This window comes from Pieris napi, chromosome 6, assembly GCF_905475465.1.
Source record: "Pieris napi chromosome 6, ilPieNapi1.2, whole genome shotgun sequence".
Classification (NCBI taxonomy): domain Eukaryota; kingdom Metazoa; phylum Arthropoda; class Insecta; order Lepidoptera; family Pieridae; genus Pieris; species Pieris napi.
In genome coordinates, this window is record NC_062239.1 from 6,727,311 (window position 1) to 6,746,092 (window position 18,782).

General features: G+C 34.4%; 1 protein-coding gene, 5 non-coding genes and 1 pseudogene across 7 annotated transcripts; all 7 read left to right on the forward strand.

Annotated features, from left to right (window-relative positions):
* Positions 1-29: 29 nt before the first annotated feature.
* On the forward strand, positions 30-18,681 carry LOC125050297. Of its 2 annotated transcripts, none has more exons than XM_047650038.1 (15): positions 30-195; positions 4,584-5,247; positions 5,680-5,861; positions 7,223-7,340; positions 7,700-7,940; positions 9,120-9,347; positions 10,511-10,704; positions 11,404-11,667; positions 12,400-12,874; positions 13,075-13,213; positions 13,973-14,182; positions 14,748-14,890; positions 15,421-15,520; positions 15,827-16,259; positions 17,595-18,681. In XM_047650038.1, exons 1-15 carry the CDS (start codon positions 125-127, stop codon positions 18,243-18,245), a joined length of 4,113 nt encoding a protein of 1,370 aa, XP_047505994.1. In that variant the 5' UTR covers positions 30-124; the 3' UTR covers positions 18,246-18,681. The 2 variants fall into 2 exon arrangements, with proteins under 2 accessions (XP_047505994.1, XP_047505995.1); XM_047650039.1 differs by lacking the exon at positions 30-195 and adding an exon at positions 305-692.
* Positions 5,495-5,613, forward strand: LOC125050726. Its single transcript, XR_007117180.1, has one exon. It is a non-coding gene; the product is annotated as a 5S ribosomal RNA (ribosomal RNA).
* Positions 7,384-7,502, forward strand: LOC125050736. The gene has a single exon (XR_007117190.1). It is a non-coding gene; the product is annotated as a 5S ribosomal RNA (ribosomal RNA).
* LOC125050727 lies at positions 8,791-8,909 on the forward strand. Its single transcript, XR_007117181.1, has one exon. It is a non-coding gene; the product is annotated as a 5S ribosomal RNA (ribosomal RNA).
* LOC125050728 lies at positions 12,909-13,027 on the forward strand. Its single transcript, XR_007117182.1, has one exon. It is a non-coding gene; the product is annotated as a 5S ribosomal RNA (ribosomal RNA).
* On the forward strand, positions 14,596-14,714 carry LOC125050752 (annotated as a pseudogene).
* On the forward strand, positions 15,569-15,687 carry LOC125050729. Its single transcript, XR_007117183.1, has one exon. It is a non-coding gene; the product is annotated as a 5S ribosomal RNA (ribosomal RNA).
* Positions 18,682-18,782: the final 101 nt, after the last annotated feature.

Sequence of the window (18,782 nt, forward strand, 5' to 3'; positions counted from 1 at the left end):
CATCTGTCCGGCAGTTATTGCTTTGTTTTGTTTACATTCCTATTATTAATACCTTATTCAATTAAAAATTGAATTAAATATTAATAGCTTTTTAATATTATAATGTTTTAAGCCAAGAGTCATTATGAAGAAATTTTTATTTGAATACAAAGTTTTAAGAAGTTGTACGAAGAAAGAATCCACTGAAGAAACACGGTAAACACCCATTAATCCTTGGTACCTTATTTCTGTAAACTAATTAATCTGTATAAGTTGCGGGTTGGCTTATCAGATTGTATTAATCGACCATCGAGTTTAATGAATTGATACAAAAGTTTAATGTACCGCTGTCGGCTCAAGTGAGACCATAGAAGTGACGATTTACGTATTCCCGCGTGGCTGCAGTGGTCCAACGGAGCGCGACGAAAAGTAATTTGTACAAAAAACTAAATTCAGTTCATTGCGATTGCTAAGCCGAGTTGTTCATCATGTTTTGTCTGACCGCACAACAATAATATATAGAGGGTCATTGTTAGTTTTCTTAATAGTTTTAATTATTAAGCCGGTGCACGGTAATCTTCGGCATGCTTTTCTGTGGTTCTTAAATTAAAGAAGTTTTAATTGTTAGTGGTAAATAATTGTAAGTGTTGATAAAAGATCTTTTTAAAAGTGGTTTTGTTGGAGGAAATGGGTGTTTTCAAATGGCTGCGTCGGTGAGTTGTTTTCGATATTATAAAAAAACACTGGTTTTCATTGTGATTGGTATTTTGCATAATGTAGGTATATGATATTTTTTAAATTACTGCAGGTATACTTTAAGCACATTATTCGTAGGTATCTGGTGATATTGCGATGTATTTAAGCTAAATAAGGGATTCGCCTCTCTCTAAATCGTTGTATGCAATTGATATCATGAATCTTGTGGTAAAAACGGGGTTTCCCCGGTTCTTTCCAAAGGTCGGGCTTGATTCTGGAACGTATTTTTATACAATAATGGCTGCCAACTATAGGTATCCTTTTTAAGGGTTGGAGAGTGAAAAAATTGAAAAAATATATGTTATAGATCCTAATGGAAACTCGGAAAATTAGAGTAATTTAGTGCTGGCAAAAAAAAGGTAATTTGCCTAGGTGAAGGTAATGTTTCAACCTACATTCCTAATCATTGCTTGCTACGTTTCGCCACTTTTTTATACATATACCTATGTAATTGCATATTATCATTGTAAGCCGTGATTTTTGAAATTTTGAATAATTACGTCTGCCCTTTTCACTTCTCGAACATCGCAATAAAAATGAATCTTGAATCATGAGCTCGCCCATGACAACAGTCACGATTCGATTGGAATCTAACGAAAGTACCTACTTAGTTTCGTGCTTTCAATTGCGTTAAAAGATTTATATTTAATTTACGTCTCGAAAGTGAGATAAGTGAAATTACGAATTTAAATCGAGGTTTAATTACAATTTTAAATGAAACATACAAAATATATGAATCATAGAATATTAATTACGCAATTTTTTTTAACAATGTAGCGATATTTTTCTTATTTCTATAACATATCAGCTGCTAACCTATACTAATTACAAAACCAAAAAGAATACAGTCTTTCCTAATTCCAAGGAAACGATGAACTAAAAATGTATAAAATCAAACATATCAGTTATATTATATATTTTTTTAATGTAACACAAAACAATATTTTTAAAAGAAAAAAACAAGAAGTAAGTTATAACGGAAAATTTGCAAAAAATACGCGATAGGACTCCCTTGATGAATCTTTTGACATGAGACTTTTTTTTAAACACTATCCGTGGACAACACTTTGGTTATTAAATCTTATACAGTTAAGAGAGCTGAAGGAAGCATTTTTGGCTCAAACACGTGAGGTGTCGTGATATTATGTTACACAGAACGAAGGTCGTATTGAAGTGCTTCCGTAAAAGTTCGTGAAGTCGAGTGATTACAGATACTGTGTAGCTCCGAAGAGCTATTCAATAAAGTGATTAATCTTGGATCATCCAAAATAATAATAGTGTTTTTGGTTTTTATATTGCTATGATTCTACCCCCGCGTACCACCAGGGAAGTGTTACCGCATTTTGAAAGTAATAAAAACTTAACCGTTGATTTGAATATTAATGATTTTTGCTTGTTTACTAACTATAGTTCCTGAGGGAATCTGTCAAACCATTCGAGGATTCATAGGTTGCTTCCAAAACGTACAATCAGTACTTAACGGATTTTCTACTGCAGTCAGATTAAATTAGAGAAAGGCTTTGATAGATTACTGATAACAATATAAATTGGACTTAATCTACGAAACTTATGCAACTTTGATATTATAGAAAGCTTCACCTAATTTTGATGTCGAAGATAATCTAAATAAATCGAACGTCGAACCGTCAATTTCGGTCAGAAAATTCGAGCGTATCTGTAAATACTAGTGAAAGTGTTTTAAACAATAGATTAATTCGATCGAAATTAATGGACGTATCAATCACGATATTTTAAGATTTCAGTGAATAAGTCGTGAATCTATTGTTATTATCCAACCTAGCTATTATGTTTGTTTCCGATATCTAAATATTGGATAGGTTGACGTAATTCGATATAACAATCGTAATATTTAATTACCGCTGTGAATAAAAGCGACTTGACGTGACATCCCTAAGGACTATACTACTCGGTTTATCTTTATTTTTTTTTTAAAGACAATTCACACCAATTGACCTAGTCCCATGCTAAGCTGGTGAAGATTGTGTTATGGGTACTAGGCAACGGATATACATACATATACATATAAATACATATTTAAACACCCAAGACCTAAGAACAACACCAAATGCTCATCACATCGATGTTCGTCTCAGCCGGGGATCGAACCCGGGACCCATGGATTCGCAGTCAGGGGTACTAACCACTAGACCAATGAGTCGTAAAATCTTGATTGAGTAAAAACTTCCATTTGTTCCAGTATAAATAGACCCTAGACCTAGCTGGTGTCCTACCAACCTATAATCACCGTCTCATTAAGGAAATGGAAAATTATTAAAATATCTAAACGGTTTCCGTCTAGGTGTGAAAGTATAAAAACTAGGTTAGGAAATTATTGCAAAAACTATTCAAAATAAAACGGCGTCTACAACGGTTTTGCAAACTTACACTATCAATTCACTTGCGCTTTCTATTTTAAGTATGAATTGATCATCAGACGGCCGATGCAGGGACTCATAGAAACTTTTGTCAAAGAAAATTAACAAAGGAATTTCACTTGTGCAAAATTGCGCGTGAGACGTATAGATGAATACTAAATGAAATGGAACTCATTACTGTGACAATAATTGCGAAAATGCACAATAAAACCAGTTAGAAGTGTAATGAGAAATGTGATGAGAATTGGCGACTATTATAATTGTGCGCATGCGGCGTTGCTTGAATATCACAAGATACAATAGGTTTTTGCGGCATGGCGTGTTTTAGGAATTATTACAAAGTTGTTATTTAAAGTTTTACTTTTCGTAGCTTTTTTGGATATGCGCAGTAATACGAAACATAATAAGTTGAAGGCAAACAAAAGTAAAATAATATGTGCCATATTTTAATAGTTAATCTTGATCAAATTCACTGTTAAAACTTAACGGTTTCCTTGTACAAGAGGAAGCAAATCGTTAAATTATCTTACGTAAACGATATTAAAAGATATGGATTTAAATACTCGATCTAGTTTAATGCATTCTGTAATTAAATTGCACTGAAATGACACAATGGGTATACAGTATATACCGCTATTGTATATTGCAATGGAATCAGTACAAAAGAGATTCGACCTCCATAGCTCAATATATTGAAATCGAATTAAAAGCTATTGAAGTATTTTCGGCGTTGTCAAGATGACAATAGTTTTGTATCAATTATAGGCAAAATAAAGTTATCAATAAGTATTTTGTTACTTGTCAATTTAAGTGTGCCTTAACAATGAGTTCGGTACAGTAGTTATTTCCGTTACAAGTGTAATTAGTTCCAACGGTGCCGTTCGATGACACTAGACGAAGAGAGCCGCGGAAATTAATCTTGCGGTCAGTTGACCGATATTTGTGATTTGAAATGCGAAAATTTTACGATATTCATAGACATGAGCTCCATAGATATTTGTTGTTAATTCATTTCACTTAATTACACCTAATTCTTTTACTATTTCTTTAGTTAGAAGTTAAGAAGAACATGTTTCTTTAAGGCTTATGGCTATTACGTTTCTGGCGTGTTTTGTATAATATGTACCGTTTTTAAGACCTGCCACACCATACTAGCATCAATGTAACATCAAAATATTCTTAAAAATATCTCCATTATACATTGCAATCGATGTTTTGTGTATAGTTGTTTCCAGTGTTATTGCAGAATTGCACGTTTACCCATGGACATTTACAACGTCAAAAGCTTGTTGCGGGCCTTTTCCCCCTTTAAGATAAAAATCTTAAGGGGGAAAAGGTCCTTAAGATAAAAATTAATCTTCTTGTTGTATTTGCGTGACTGTAAAACCTTAAAGCCTGATGTGAATATATTTAAAATGTATTTTATAGTATTGTATAAAACATTGCTTACAGAGAACGCGTAACAGTAACAACAAATCATATTGACACTGAAACAGATGACGCGACTGAGGAGGTTGGCACCATCAGAACTGAACAATACAAAAGGGACCTCGCTGAGTTCCAGGCACGACGATCCTTAGGTGCGGACCACGAAACACCCAAAAGGAAATCTGGACGACACTCTCTACCAGTCTCTTGCACCGACTGCGCCGGCGAACCCAGCTTCAATTATGAGAAGAAAAGTCAGAAGTATAAGAAAAACAAACGTTATACGAGAGCGTATTCAGACGAAAAAGCGTACGATGGTGTGCCAAATATACATTTCCTTTTTCAAAATCAAGTTTTTATGCCTGGCGACCTTTTTCACAAGGCATCCTATTCTGAACCAAAGAGGTCTAGTCAAAGACAGTTACCCGAGGTGTTAAAACAGAGACGTATAGAATTCAACAGTGAACCGCCATTGTTCTTCAAGAATAATGCTCTGAAGTATGACGCGGACGAATTCCTCAATTCGAAAGGCGCCGAAGAAGTTGATGGGATTTTGGAAAAGCAGGATAAAAATATCACGGACGACAAGTTATGCGAAGTAATGAGTGAGCTAAATGACTTGGATCAGTGGGCAGATGAACAGTTACACGATAATACGGCAAGCACAATCAGGACAGAAGATACAAAGGCATGTATTTGAATTTAATTGTTTGAAATGTTTGAATCTTTTACTTTTATATTTACGTCTATTTCGCGTTTCTCGAATGCCAACATCCATACCATTCAACTAAAAAGTTAACTCGCTTACGCCTATGTAGCAAAAATTAGACAAAATACATCCACACACTACATTCTCGTTATAAACAATTATTATCGCTAGATTCTTAAATAGATAAACTGTTACTATTCTACACACAATTTTTGCATGCAAAGTTGCCAACGTCCATACCACGTTGAATACACCGGTTCTCGTCCGATCACCGAAGTTAAGCAACGTCGGGCGAGGTCAGTACTTGGATGGGTGACCGCCTGGGAACACCTCGTGATGTTGGCTTTTTATTAAATATAATAGATTTTAATAAAATTTAATAATGATTTTATTGTTTTTTTTTTCTTGCAGAGTGATGCCAGTACACTCGGTTTAATAGTTGCTAGTTCCTGTAATCTTAATATTGCTCTCGACAAGTACAAATGTTGGAGTGAGGGCAAGTGGGGTATTGTACCGGTGCAAATTAAAAAATTACGCGGCGTCACTATGGAGCAAGTCAAAAAGAAACTCAACATGGAGATAAATATACTTAGGTATAATTAAATTTAACTATATTTGGTAACTTATCTCGTGATATGCTGCGGAAGCTGTGGAAACGATATTCTTTTATACATGTGTCTGTCACCGTAAAATTGTAAACACCGTTAGATTGTAATATATCTCGCGAGATTGTAAACTGTCGAAAGATTGTGAACCTCAACGAACTGCTTACAATTTAAGGTATTATTATTCGGTAGTTATATGAAATTGTTGGGAAGTAAAATTAATCTGTAATTGACCAAAGAAGTTTGAATGATAACTAAGTTAGTGTAGTACAATCTACCGAATAATAATACGTTAAATTGTAAGCAGTACGCTGAGGTTCACAATCTTTCGACAGTTTATAATCTCGCGAGATAGATTACAATCTAACGGTTTTTACAATTTCACGTTAACATACACACTAAATAGCTAGTCTATTTCGCACACAGTTAGCGTGTTGAATTTATTATGATATTAAATTTTCATTCTATAAGCAAGCCTGGCAATACATTTTCTGATAATCAAGGTCAATAGATTGCAATAAATAGACAAAACTACGTTTTAAGAAGCAAATGCTTGCATACAAATCTTTTTATAATTATTTTTATTATTGCATTTAATTTTCACATATTTGAGTTGAAATTATGTAAGTTACAATCATACATCTTAATATACATAAATTACGTGCGTGTCACGTTGTTTGTCCGCTATGGACTCCTAAACAACCGAACCGATATCAATCAAATTTGCACACCGTGTGTAGTTTGATCCAACTTAAAAGATAGGATAGCTTACATCTCAATCTATACCCGCAATATTATTTTATTGCAAAATATTTGTTTATTATTTGATAGTCACAATTCTAACAGATGGCGCTGAGTTGAAAGTACCAACGTTTCACATAAGCTACAATTTAATGTCATATCCACCAAAAAAGCATGGTCCCCATGACTGGTGTTCTCATACCGTTTCACTTGAATAGGTTACTACTATGTAATATAACTAAAACCTTAGCCACAGCAACGCTTGGCCGGTCTGCTAGTATATTATAAAGTTTTAGCGGCCTGGCTTCGAACGGACAACCCGACTTATATACCCGAAAATTATATACCTATATAAATCTTCTCTATGAATAGTTCTAGATCTCTGTGATGGCTTCTATTATATCGATCTCTAACCAAGCCCTAAGCACAGGGCAATCCCGTTATTACCTGTGAATTGCTAATCGAGACCATAATAATAACGGGTATTTATACCAGTATAATTAAAATCGACCAATAATATCTACCTACTAGTTCTCAAGCACGTTACGAAATGGCTTCTTTCACTTATAGTTATGTAAAAAAATATATTTATTATATATTTATTGCAGGAAATGTCGCCATCCAAACGTGATCCTCTTGATGGGCCTTTACCCAGGCGTAAATGACGATGTACACATCGTGTGTGAACGATTCGTAGACTCTCTCTACGGAATATTGTATAAACAGGTAACAAGGATAGATTTTGATTTTGATTTTTTGTGTTGTGCTTGCCAACGTCCATACCACGTTGAATACACCGGTTCTCGTCCGATCACCGAAGTTAAGCAACGTCGGGCGTGGTCAGTACTTGGATGGGTGACCGCCTGGGAACACCACGTGATGTTGGCTTTTTTGTAATTTTTTTGTTTTTTTTTTAATATTACCAAGTTTCAGTTCTTATTGTATCAATTTAAACGCAACTAAACAGGAATTAAATTAAAATCTTAAGAACAATTAAACATTTAATTAATACCTAAGAGACTTGCAACCGAATTATAAGAGATTATAAGATATTAAATGCTTGCGTAATTTCGTTCATGTTCTAGGGCCGTACTCTTAGCGCCCAAACGGCCGTCCACTACACTCTAGACATAGCCAATGCCCTGGCTTTCCTCAAAATGCATGGCTACATGCATACTGACCTACACAGCACCTGTATAGTGGTCACCGCACAGGACACGGCTAAATTAGCAGACTTGAGCCCTTGTATGAAAGGTTGGAAAGAAACAAGGCTTGTAAAGAACTATGATGATTATTCTTCGGAACCTGTGTATGTTAATATTGAAGGTAGGTTGTATTTACTAAAAGGAAACATCATAGAAACATTACACATTATATTTGTTAATTATGTTACCCAGTCAAAATTTAAATACATGAAGACATATTCATATACACTAATCATTATTTGTAGTGTATTTCCCAAAGATTGTACATTAATAATTAAAAAAATATTAGAAAATCCAGCAAAAACCTGAAAATGTACAACATATACATATACACAGTAAACAAAAGAGCATATACTGCGACACAGAGACAATGATACAAATGATTTAATTTGTGTTTGAATGTAACAGTGAAGAACATATTATCATAATATAGAATCCTACTGTTGTGTAACTTGTGTTAAGCCGCCTAAAATAAAATGTTAGTTCTAGTGATTGGTAAATCTTATTGCATTGAAATTTATCACTTGCAACACCTTGTTTTACTATACAGACAGAAACCATTAGCTAACTAACAATATTTAATCTTATAATCTTCTAATATAATAACAAAGTTTAGTAAGATACCTTGTATTCTTGGCTTTATTAGTCTTATTAATGTTTGATCGCCCTGTGTTTATTTTTAATACACTACCAAAAAAAAGGAGTTAATTCGACATTTAATTTTTGCATTTAGATAATAATATTTATTCAAGTAAAGTTTAAATAAAATAATAATATCTTTTGAAAACTTATGCCGTTAAGAATTTAACTCTACTAATTTAACAAAAAAGTTAACTCGCTTACGCCTATGTAGCAAAAGATAAGAGAGAATACATATTATGTAAACTACATTCTCGTTATAAACATTAATTGTAGCTAGATTCTTAAATAGATAAATTACAATTCTATACACAATTTTTGCAAGTAATGTTGCCAACGTCCATACCACGTTGAATACACCGGTTCTCGTCCGATCACCGAAGTTAAGCAACGTCGGGCGAGGTCAGTACTTGGATGGGTGACCGCCTGGGAACACCTCGTGATGTTGGCTTTTTGTTTTAGTTTTTGAGAAAATATCATGATTGATTTTGATTTTTTGTGATTAGTGGTGAGGTGACCTAATTTCAGACCACTATATTATAAAAAAACTTTTTTTAAAGCAATGTTTGTTGTTGGCTCTTTGAAATTTAAATTGTATTTTGTTATTAGCCGATAGGGAATAAATTATTGATTTAATATACTTTTTTAAATATCTTTCCAGACACACAAAAGCCGACAACTCCAGAATCGGAACCTCTTTTATCGGCTCGTTCTTCGGATTTCTATTTAAGAGACGGTGTTAAAAAGAACTATAAAGCCTATAGTGACTCTGAGTTCTATAGATGGCAGGCTCCAGAGTTATATGACCCTGACGAAGAAGGATTTGTTTACCCTTGTTCTAAAAGTGACGTGTATTCGTTGTGCCTTGTACTTTGGGAGTGTTGTAATGGTAAATAATATTTTACTTTATTTATATTACATTCGGTAATATTCTAATTATGAAATGAAATACAGACTTTTGTTGGCATATTTTATTTACATACTTCTTTAAGAAAATTATATTAAAGCACAATTCTCCTAACAAAACAATGCTTTAAAATATTGATTTAATTATTCAAGTACAATGTGTCCCGACCAAGAAGGTTTCATTTCAATTTAAGTACACATAATCTGTGGTTCCGAGCCAATAGATCAATAACAGAATTTTTCCATTGGCGCTATTTCGTACATACGAATTTGAGTAATAATTTGTTGGATAAAACTTTAGTAGCAAAAATGTCAAGCAACACCGACGATACCGAAGAAAATTTAGCTCGGCGAATAGTCTTTTGCCAGAAAAATCAAGAAAAGCGTACGACAAATCTTACCAAGACTTTATGACTTGGAAACCTAAAGCCATGAGATTAAATAAAGTAGTGTATGCAACTGCATATAATTAGGTATTAAAACACTCGTGTAATCTTATTTTGAAACTACACTCATGTTTTAATACCCTCTATTATATGACAGTTGCATAAACTACTATAAACTTAATATCAGAAATAACAGGGAACATATTTAAATGTACTCATTGGAACCTGTTTCTAATCTAGAAACAAATGATATAGGAATCTTTTCACAAAAAGATCAAATCATATTTTACTTGTTATATTTATTACATTAGTGAAGAAAAATACATATTAACACTTTTTACTTTAGATTATATTAAAAAAGTAGATGTAATCATGGCCTTGACATTTTTATGGAAACTGTTTACAAAAACAGAGCAGTTTAAGCAGTGTTGGCCTATTTGCTTCAGCGTGCGACTCTCATCCCTGAGGTCGTAGGTTCAATCCCCGGCTGTGCACCGTTGGACTTCCTTTCTATGTGCGCATTTTCGCTCGAACGTTGAAGGAAATCATCGTGAGGAAACCTACATAACCTAAAAGTCGACGGTGTGTGTCAGGCACTGGAGGCCTGGAGGCTAACCTAACCTAACCTACTTGCCGATTAGATTTTAAAATGATCATGAAACAGATTTAGAAATCTGAGGCCCAGACCTAAAGAGGTTGTAGCGCCATTGATTTATTTATTTTTGTTTACAAAAACAATTAATTTATTATTAATTTCCAGCCAAAATACCATGGGAATCGCATACATATGAGAAATTAAAGGAAGCATATACTGTATGGCAAGTAGGTTTGCGTCTGCCTGTAGACGGCACATACCCAGGATGCCTCTTAGATCTGCTGCAGAAGGGGCTTAAGGTTCGCAGAGATCAGCGCATAGATTTAACAATCCTACAATCTATGCTGCAAAGTGTTAAGGTTGGTTTATACTGCATAAAGTTAAGCAACGTTGGGCGCTGTCCGTAGTTGTATTAGTGACTGCGTGATGTTGACTTTTGTGTTTAATTAATAATAATGCCTGTTTAATTACCAATGATGATGAAAAAAAGATAATATACAGCTTAGATTTTTTACATTTTATACATTTATACTGCAGACCGGCCAAGCGTGGCTGTGGCTAAGGTTTTTGTTATATTACATAGTAGCAAACTATTCAAGGGAAACGGTAGGAGAACACCAGTCATGGGGACCACCATGCTTTTTTGGTGGTAATGCCATTAAATTGTAGCTTATGTGTAACTTTGGTACTTTCAACACAGCGCCATCTGTTAGAATTGTGACTATCAAATAATAAACAAATATTTTGCAATAAAATAATATTGCGTCAAACTATTGGATCAAACTACACACGGTGTACAAATTTGATTGAAATCGGTTTGGTAGTTTAGGAGTCCATAGCGGACAAACAACGTGACATGTAATTTATATATATTAAGATTTTATTTATCTTGTTATCCTATAATATATCCTATATCTTAGCTACCTTCAGTACCGTCGATCGGAACCCCTTTACGGGTAAAGGTCTCCTCCAGCTTTTTCCAACTGACTCTATCTATGGCTTTCTTTCTCCATTCACTTCCTGCTACCATTTATGATTTACTAATACGTAATTTTTAGGAAAACCTCAACAAAATGGAGTACATAGTCATACCGCTGCGTACTAAGAAGTCCGACTTTAGTTCTCAGTGGGATTCTACAAGTCCCACAGAGTCCGATTGCCAAAGTCCGAAGACCATACAACACGATGCAATAGTACATCCCCATAGTTCAACAGATAGTAGTCCCATATACCACACTATACAGAAAGCGGATCAAGTTGACAAAATATGCTTTTTATCTGATGAGGACTTGCTTCCAGCGAAATATGGCAATTTAGAAAAGGTGATGTAGTATATCGTACTTTTAATTTAATATTTTTGCTATTTATCGAATAAATGACCAAAAAATACTTAGCTATGAAGAAAACATTGATAAATTTTATGACTTTATAATATAATATTCCTTTGGCAATGCAAATTAGACAAACTCTTAAAAGCCGTTTGAATATGCAGTTCCGTTAAAAAAATCTTCAAATATACTAAATTATTTTAAGAAATATTCACCCATTCCTCATATAATATCTGTCGACTAAAATTAGTGAATATTAATTCAGTAAAAATGTGTGCGTGTACTAGGTGTACACAGTAAGAAGTGAAACTTCTTTATGACCTTATTTTTCGAAAAATGATCTACTATATGAAACTTTACAAAAATTGGTTAAATTAAGTTAAAATAGATAAAGTTTAGCAAAAGGTTTTTATTATCATAGACATGAATACAAATACAATTACATATTTCATTTTACCTTATTACTACTAAGATTATTACAGAATATCATTAATTGTAATAGAATTATTGCTATCATTGTTATCGTTATTATATATTTTTGTTATTAATGGCTTCGAATCGTGACGGCAAATTTTTTTCCAAATCCGATAAAGAAGTTTGACTTCAAAAACAACATGACGCGTAACCGAAAAACGTGACGATTTGCTACAAAATTTCTCCCATACGTCGATAAAGAAGTTTCACTTCAAAAATTATACGCCTTTATAATAATTGAGTGTTTTTCAGAGCTATGCCAGCAATTGCTCAACGCCGGTATCGAAATTCCGTGAGCGAAACAAAGAGGCGACACCTGATTTGCATCGAAGTGATTCCACTCAGTACTGCAGTATATTAAGTCCACCCAATATTGAACTTAACGACCAAAGTGTTAAAGATCAAAGTGCAGAAGCAGCCACCGCTAAACTTAGTCGAAGCTTCACCCCAAAGGCCTACAAACCGCTACAAATAACAGTTCCCGATTTCAATCTGGACTCTATTCGGGATATTGTCAAGAATCAAAATAGGGAACGTGCCTCTTATAACTTTGATATAAAGAACTATAGCTTGCCGAATACGCCTATAGCTAGGAGTACTAAATTGAGGAAAAATGCTTGGCTCTCAGGCGAATTGGATTTAAAAGAAAAGTCACAAGAATTTTGTCATAAGGAGAAACTACAAGATCTCTGTAAAGAAATTGCGTCCGTAGGGCACAAAGAGGAAGGTAAGTTGGTTTTGAGTATTTCTAATGGGTTGTTGCCAACGTCCATACCACGTTGAATACACCGGTTCTCGTCCGATCACCGAAGTTAAGCAACGTCGGGCGAGGTCAGTACTTGGATGGGTGACCGCCTGGGAACACCTCGTGATGTTGGCTTTTTTGTATCTTTTTTATTGTTTTAATTATAGCTTTGTTTTTTATAGATCATAAACAAGAAATCGATCGGGAAACTGAAATAAAAGAAAACTCTTCTAACTTTAGTATTGTTGAAAGCCCAGAATTAAAGAAACCTGAATCGCCCGTCGAAGAATGTGTACGAGACAGCTACACGGGCTTGAAACGGTATTGTGTCACTAATATTATAGATATTTCATTTTCTTGTATTGAGGAAGTTTATTTATAAGCGATATAACTGGGTTTTGATGTTACCCAATTAATTAAACTATTAGCTTGTCCATCACGATAAGAGATGGCGCTACTACCCAAAAGTGTTTCATCCACTCTGTTTCATAAAACGATACAACACAATAATATACATATTAGAAGAATGGTATAAAATAATTCCCCCTTACGACACGGACTTACCGAAGTCGATTCGTATTTTTACACGCTTTATATTAGCTTTACCTGTATGTATATATGAATGTATGTATGTATGTATGTAACCGACTCCTTCGGACTCGATTTTGACCCACTTTAAACGGACAGATTGTATTCAAATTTTGCGCACCTGTCAAAGATCGATGACAATGCAATAATCCGAAAAAAAAATAAAAAAGAATGAACTAAAAAATAAATATAAATAAATATAGTTTAAAAAAACTAAAAAACACGCTTTTAAAGCACATCAAACTAAAAAGTGAAAAATAATTCCTAATTTAGGCTGAAAATGGTAATGAACAAAAAATACTGGTATTATTGTGAAAAAGCGTGGGTTGCTCGATAGACGAAAAATATGGCAAAAGAGCACTTTTTAGTTTGATGTGCTTTAAAAGCGTGTTTTTTAGTTTTTTTAAACTATATTTATTTTATTCTGTTAAATTGTGTTTACGCTATGATAAAACTAGACAGAATTGTATGTCCGTATTTATTTAATTTCAGAATTCCGGATCCACCACTCGACTTCTCGTTCACGGAGGTGGACACGAGACCGTCTACTTGGTCCACTCGGTCTGTTCAGTCAAGCATGTACAAAGTGGAAGAAGAGGTGCTAGCCAATGTGAATGTTAAGCCATTGGTCGCGATTCATGAGAAATGGATACACGAGGCGAACAAGAAGAATGTAAGGTCGTTCTCGCTGCCGGAAGAAAGGTAATTTTATACGTAACCATGAAAAAGCCATTATTGTTTCGCCGGGAATCGAACACGTAACTAATGAAAGAATAGAAAACTAAGGCACGCAAGCAAGCTTTTGTGTCAAAGACCTAATCTTAAATAAGAAATATAGGGGCCTCATAGCCTAGCGGTCTTATTAAGTGGCAGCTAGGTGAGGGGTACCGGGTTCGATTCCCGGTTCGAGGGCAAGTTTTAATTTAATTTAAATTTGTTCTCGGCCTTTGGGAGGGTTGTGCGGTACCGGGCGAGTGTGTAAAACCGTACATGGAGGACTTGGTCGAATTTCTAAGGCAAAAAGCACGAATTATATAAAAATCTCATACTTGACGCTGGCTAATGCACAAACAGTGCCAGAGCCATAAAAAAAAAAACAAGAAATAATCTTTGTAGTCGACGTCCATACCGCTTTGAATACACCGGTTCTCATCCGATCACCGAAGTTAAGCACCGCCGGGCGCGGTCAGTATTTGGATGGGTGACCGCCTGGGAACATCGCGTCACGTTGGCCATTTTTGCTTTTTTTTATTCTCTTTACTTTTAGACGGGCCAGTGGAAGAGCCGTGAAGCCGGCGTCCCACTGCACGGACACAATGCAGAAGTCTCTCCCACAGTTGTACTTTAAGCCATCCACATATAGGCCGTACCGGGCTTCACCTGTATCTCCAGCTGCGAGCTGGAAGAGCGGTCAGTCGTTTTGAATTTTGCATGCTTTTGGGTTGTGTTGGGTTTTTTGTTCACTCAAGCTACTTTTTTTTTACTTTGCTACTGTGTGCTTAAATGCTAATGCTGAAACTATGTTTGCCTAAGGCCGTTGTGGTTAGTATTTGGGCAAAATAAGGTAATAACCATTGCTCGAAAATAAATTAAAAGTACCAATATACTAAGACTACACTTAAAAATAAAGCTGATTAAATCCAAAATGGATGTTAAAACACGATTCTAGAATAATTATTATATGTATAGCTATTTTTATAATTAATGTGTGCAGTGCATGTTTGTTTTCTTATTCCTTTGGTGATGGATTTAGTTTGTAATATAGTATATGGTTAATAAATAATTAATAAAAAAAAACACCTTTTTATTTCCTTTTTAAACATTTCAAACTTTTTAATTTATATAATAACTAAAAGATATTTATTTATTATATGAGCAAAAAAAGATGAAACGTGTATACAACCACATACGGGAACGATACATATCTTTCCTGTTCATAGGTCCGTTCGAGCAATATTTCCAATCCCGTGATAGTATGACTAAAAGCGTCAATTTTCCCATCCGGGACAATGAACACAAGCGACTGGATCTGAATAAATCGTATGTATTTGTAAGATCAAATTGATCTGCTATTTAACGTTTGCAATCGCCAACGTCCATACCACGTTGAATACACCGGTTCTCGTCCGATCACCGAAGTTAAGCAACGTCGGGCGAGGTCAGTACTTGGATGGGTGACCGCCTGGGAACACCTCGTGATGTTGGCTTTTTGTTTTTTTTTTCATTATTTTAACTATACAGTGGTTTTATTATGAGAAAATATTATCGCCTTCATAATTTCATAACTTTTTTTTGGTCTGTTTGAATGTTTGTGAAATAAAAATAATTAATGTTGTACCATTACAGTACAAGCACGGACGATGTGTTTGAGCCCAATGGAAAAGTGGACCAAGCCACTGAGACGGAAAATATAAAGGACTACATACGCGACTTGATTTGTAATGAACTACAAAGTCTTTGCGATTTGGACGTTTCTGAATGTTCTAATAAGAAAACAGAGGAGTTCCTCAACAAAGGCGTGACTAACGTGGTCGAGGGACTCAAAGAAGACAAAAATACGATAAAATCATTCTCGAAAGTCACAGTATTTGGTAACAATAAACCTCTAATCCAAATCACGTTCAATAACAATGAGCGAAACATACAAGTGCTCGATAATAATGTGAATGTTGTTGTTGGGGAAAATTCTAAGGAAAAGCTAGATCTCTCCATCGATGAAACTTCGACTGATGACCATCTCAACCAATTGAAGAGGTGCCAGGCTTTCAGCGCTCTTCAGGTGAAATCTGTCTCTTAATAGCAATGCCTCTGTGACTTTGTATCCAATGTTTATGTTTTTCTCTAAATTTTAGCAAAATCTCATTGGGATCGGAATTACTACTGGCAGTTACAGAGTAAGAACTCGGGTGACTTCTAAATATGAAGGGGTCCGGGGAAAAATACCTTTTGTCACATAATTAACAAACTGAGATATTACTAATTAAAAGACAAGACCTAAGTAAAATAGTGTCATTTATACTCAAACAATTAAGAAAAGCTTTTTTTATTGAAAGGATGTTTATTGTTAATATAATTATATTTTTTTTCATTTTGACTTCACATCAGCTAAGAGTTCTAAAAAATCTTATTGTTAACTTCTGATATTCGACCGAAGGTTTTTCTCTTTTTACTAGACAAAACATTACACTCTTCGTCAGACATTTTGTGTAAAAAACTCAATTCTAGTAATTTATTATAATCAAAAAAATATATCAAAAAATATAACCTAAAAGTCTTATGGATAACGGTTGTTTTTTTCCTGCACGGTTCTGATATTGGGTGTTTTTTCCCTGTACCGGTATTTTAAAAGTTTGAAAGCGCAGAGACTATGGATGTTATTGCCCTGTTGTTTTTGACAGAACTTAGCGACAGATATTACCATTTAGACTGCATTGTAAGTTGAAAAAAATAAAAAATGTGACATAAGTTGTTTTTCCCCTGACCCCTTCATATGTAGTATTTATTTGAAAAATTTGAACCCTGGAACTGCGTATATTAATGTACTCTTACAAACTGTTCTGGCCAACATTTTCTTTTAAAAATTTCATAGCGATAAATTATGTGTGTATGATATATTAAATATATTTACATCGGTTCTTGTCTGATAAACAAAGTTAAGCAACATCAGTCGCGGTCAGTATTTGGATGGGTTACCGTCTGGTAACACCGCGTGATGTTGGTATTAATTAAACAACAATAAGGGATAATGAAAACATCTACCTTATATCTTACCAGTTTTATGATTTATATTATGTCAAAATAAATATATAAAAAAATCCATCTCGTACATTAATCGTGCATTTTCACGTAAAATCACTGTCACGTGAAAATATCAATTATATATTTTTTTGCATTTCATTTTTGATGGCATGACGTAGTCATTGAGTTTTCTTAGGTCTGATTTAATCTCACTAAAATGAAGATAAAAGAAATGTCGAGAGTATGAACACGTCGTGATGTTGTCTTTTGTTTTTACATTCACATATTTTATTAAAACATTTTGTAAATTTTTACGCATTTGCTGAGGTTGAGGAACCAACGTTTTTGTAATTATAAACTTAACTAACGGTTACAGGAAGCTTGCAGCACCGAAGATTTATACATAGACGACGACATTTCTACTCATTTACAAGAGAATTTCGGTGGTAAATTGAAGTTTATACCGCTTCACGGCTCTTTGCATGAGCTTATTTGCGAACGGGATGACGATTGCTGCCTCTTCAAAGTCAAACAAGAGAATGGCTGTGACACAATTTACTTCAAATCTGACACTGACACTGACGTCACCGACGGATCTGACAGAAGAGACAGAGTTATCTTTAAACGAAGCATTTCTCTGGTGGAAGAGCGCATCCAACGCGTCTTCCCAAGGGCCAAGCGGCAAAATCCCGTCGCAGCGCTCAAAAAACTCAGTGACAAACTCAAATCTCGTCCGAAATCTGACGTCTTGCCCACAATTACTAAAGAAACCCGCACATTAAGCAACAGCAGCCCGGCTTTATACTCGGGCGAGAGAGAAGTAGAGGTTAACATAGAAAATGTGATGGCCTACCAAGATTCCTCTTCCGACGAATGCTTAAAGTGCTCGGCAGAAAATGATGAGTTTGAGATTATTGAACGAGAGATAGAAGATGAATTATCTAATACCACATCAATGGTGTGCAAATGTTTAGGAAAGATTTCCGAGGAAAACCTCTCCACGATGGATGATAATGAAAACTATTAAATCATTGAAAACTTTATCTTAAATAGTGTTTATTTATGTTTAATATTATTTGAATGTAAATGCGGAAGTGGGTGACTCCCTTAAGTACAAATAACTAAGCTGGTTTATAAATCTTAGTTGAACCCAAAGACGTTAATTTATCTCTTAGAAGTGCTTTAGCGCAATTGTGATTTTAATGTTAAGTTACATTCCATTGTTGTGATTTTTAGAATATTTTTGTTTAAGAATAATTTATTTTTTTCTTTATCTTAGAATACATTTTAGATTCATTTTTATTGTTAAATTATTGAACCAAAGGTTGTTCAGTTATAAATTAGATTTTAGTTTTCCAATCGAGGTTGTATCAAAATAATCGCTCCTGAGATGGTAATATAGATTTGTATTTGATTATAGAAGTACCTACTCAATTTTTAAATAAATTACATAAATAGCTACATTCTTTTGTTTTATTTCGTCGTGATTTTTGAAGTGAAACTTCTTTAAGCGCATGAGGGTAAAATTTTAGTCTTTGCTTGATTTATAAGGTATATATTTTTA

Bases quoted from the DNA above. Each gene is read 5' to 3' on its own strand.
- LOC125050297 (XM_047650038.1), top strand. From the start codon at position 125: ATGAAGAAATTTTTATTTGAATACAAAGTTTTAAGAAGTTGTACGAAG. The intron at 196-4,583 runs GTAAACACCCAT...CATTGCTTACAG, and splicing joins GAATCCACTGAAGAAACACG to AGAACGCGTAACAGTAACAA. The intron at 15,521-15,826 runs GTATGTATTTGT...GTACCATTACAG, and splicing joins CGACTGGATCTGAATAAATC to TACAAGCACGGACGATGTGT.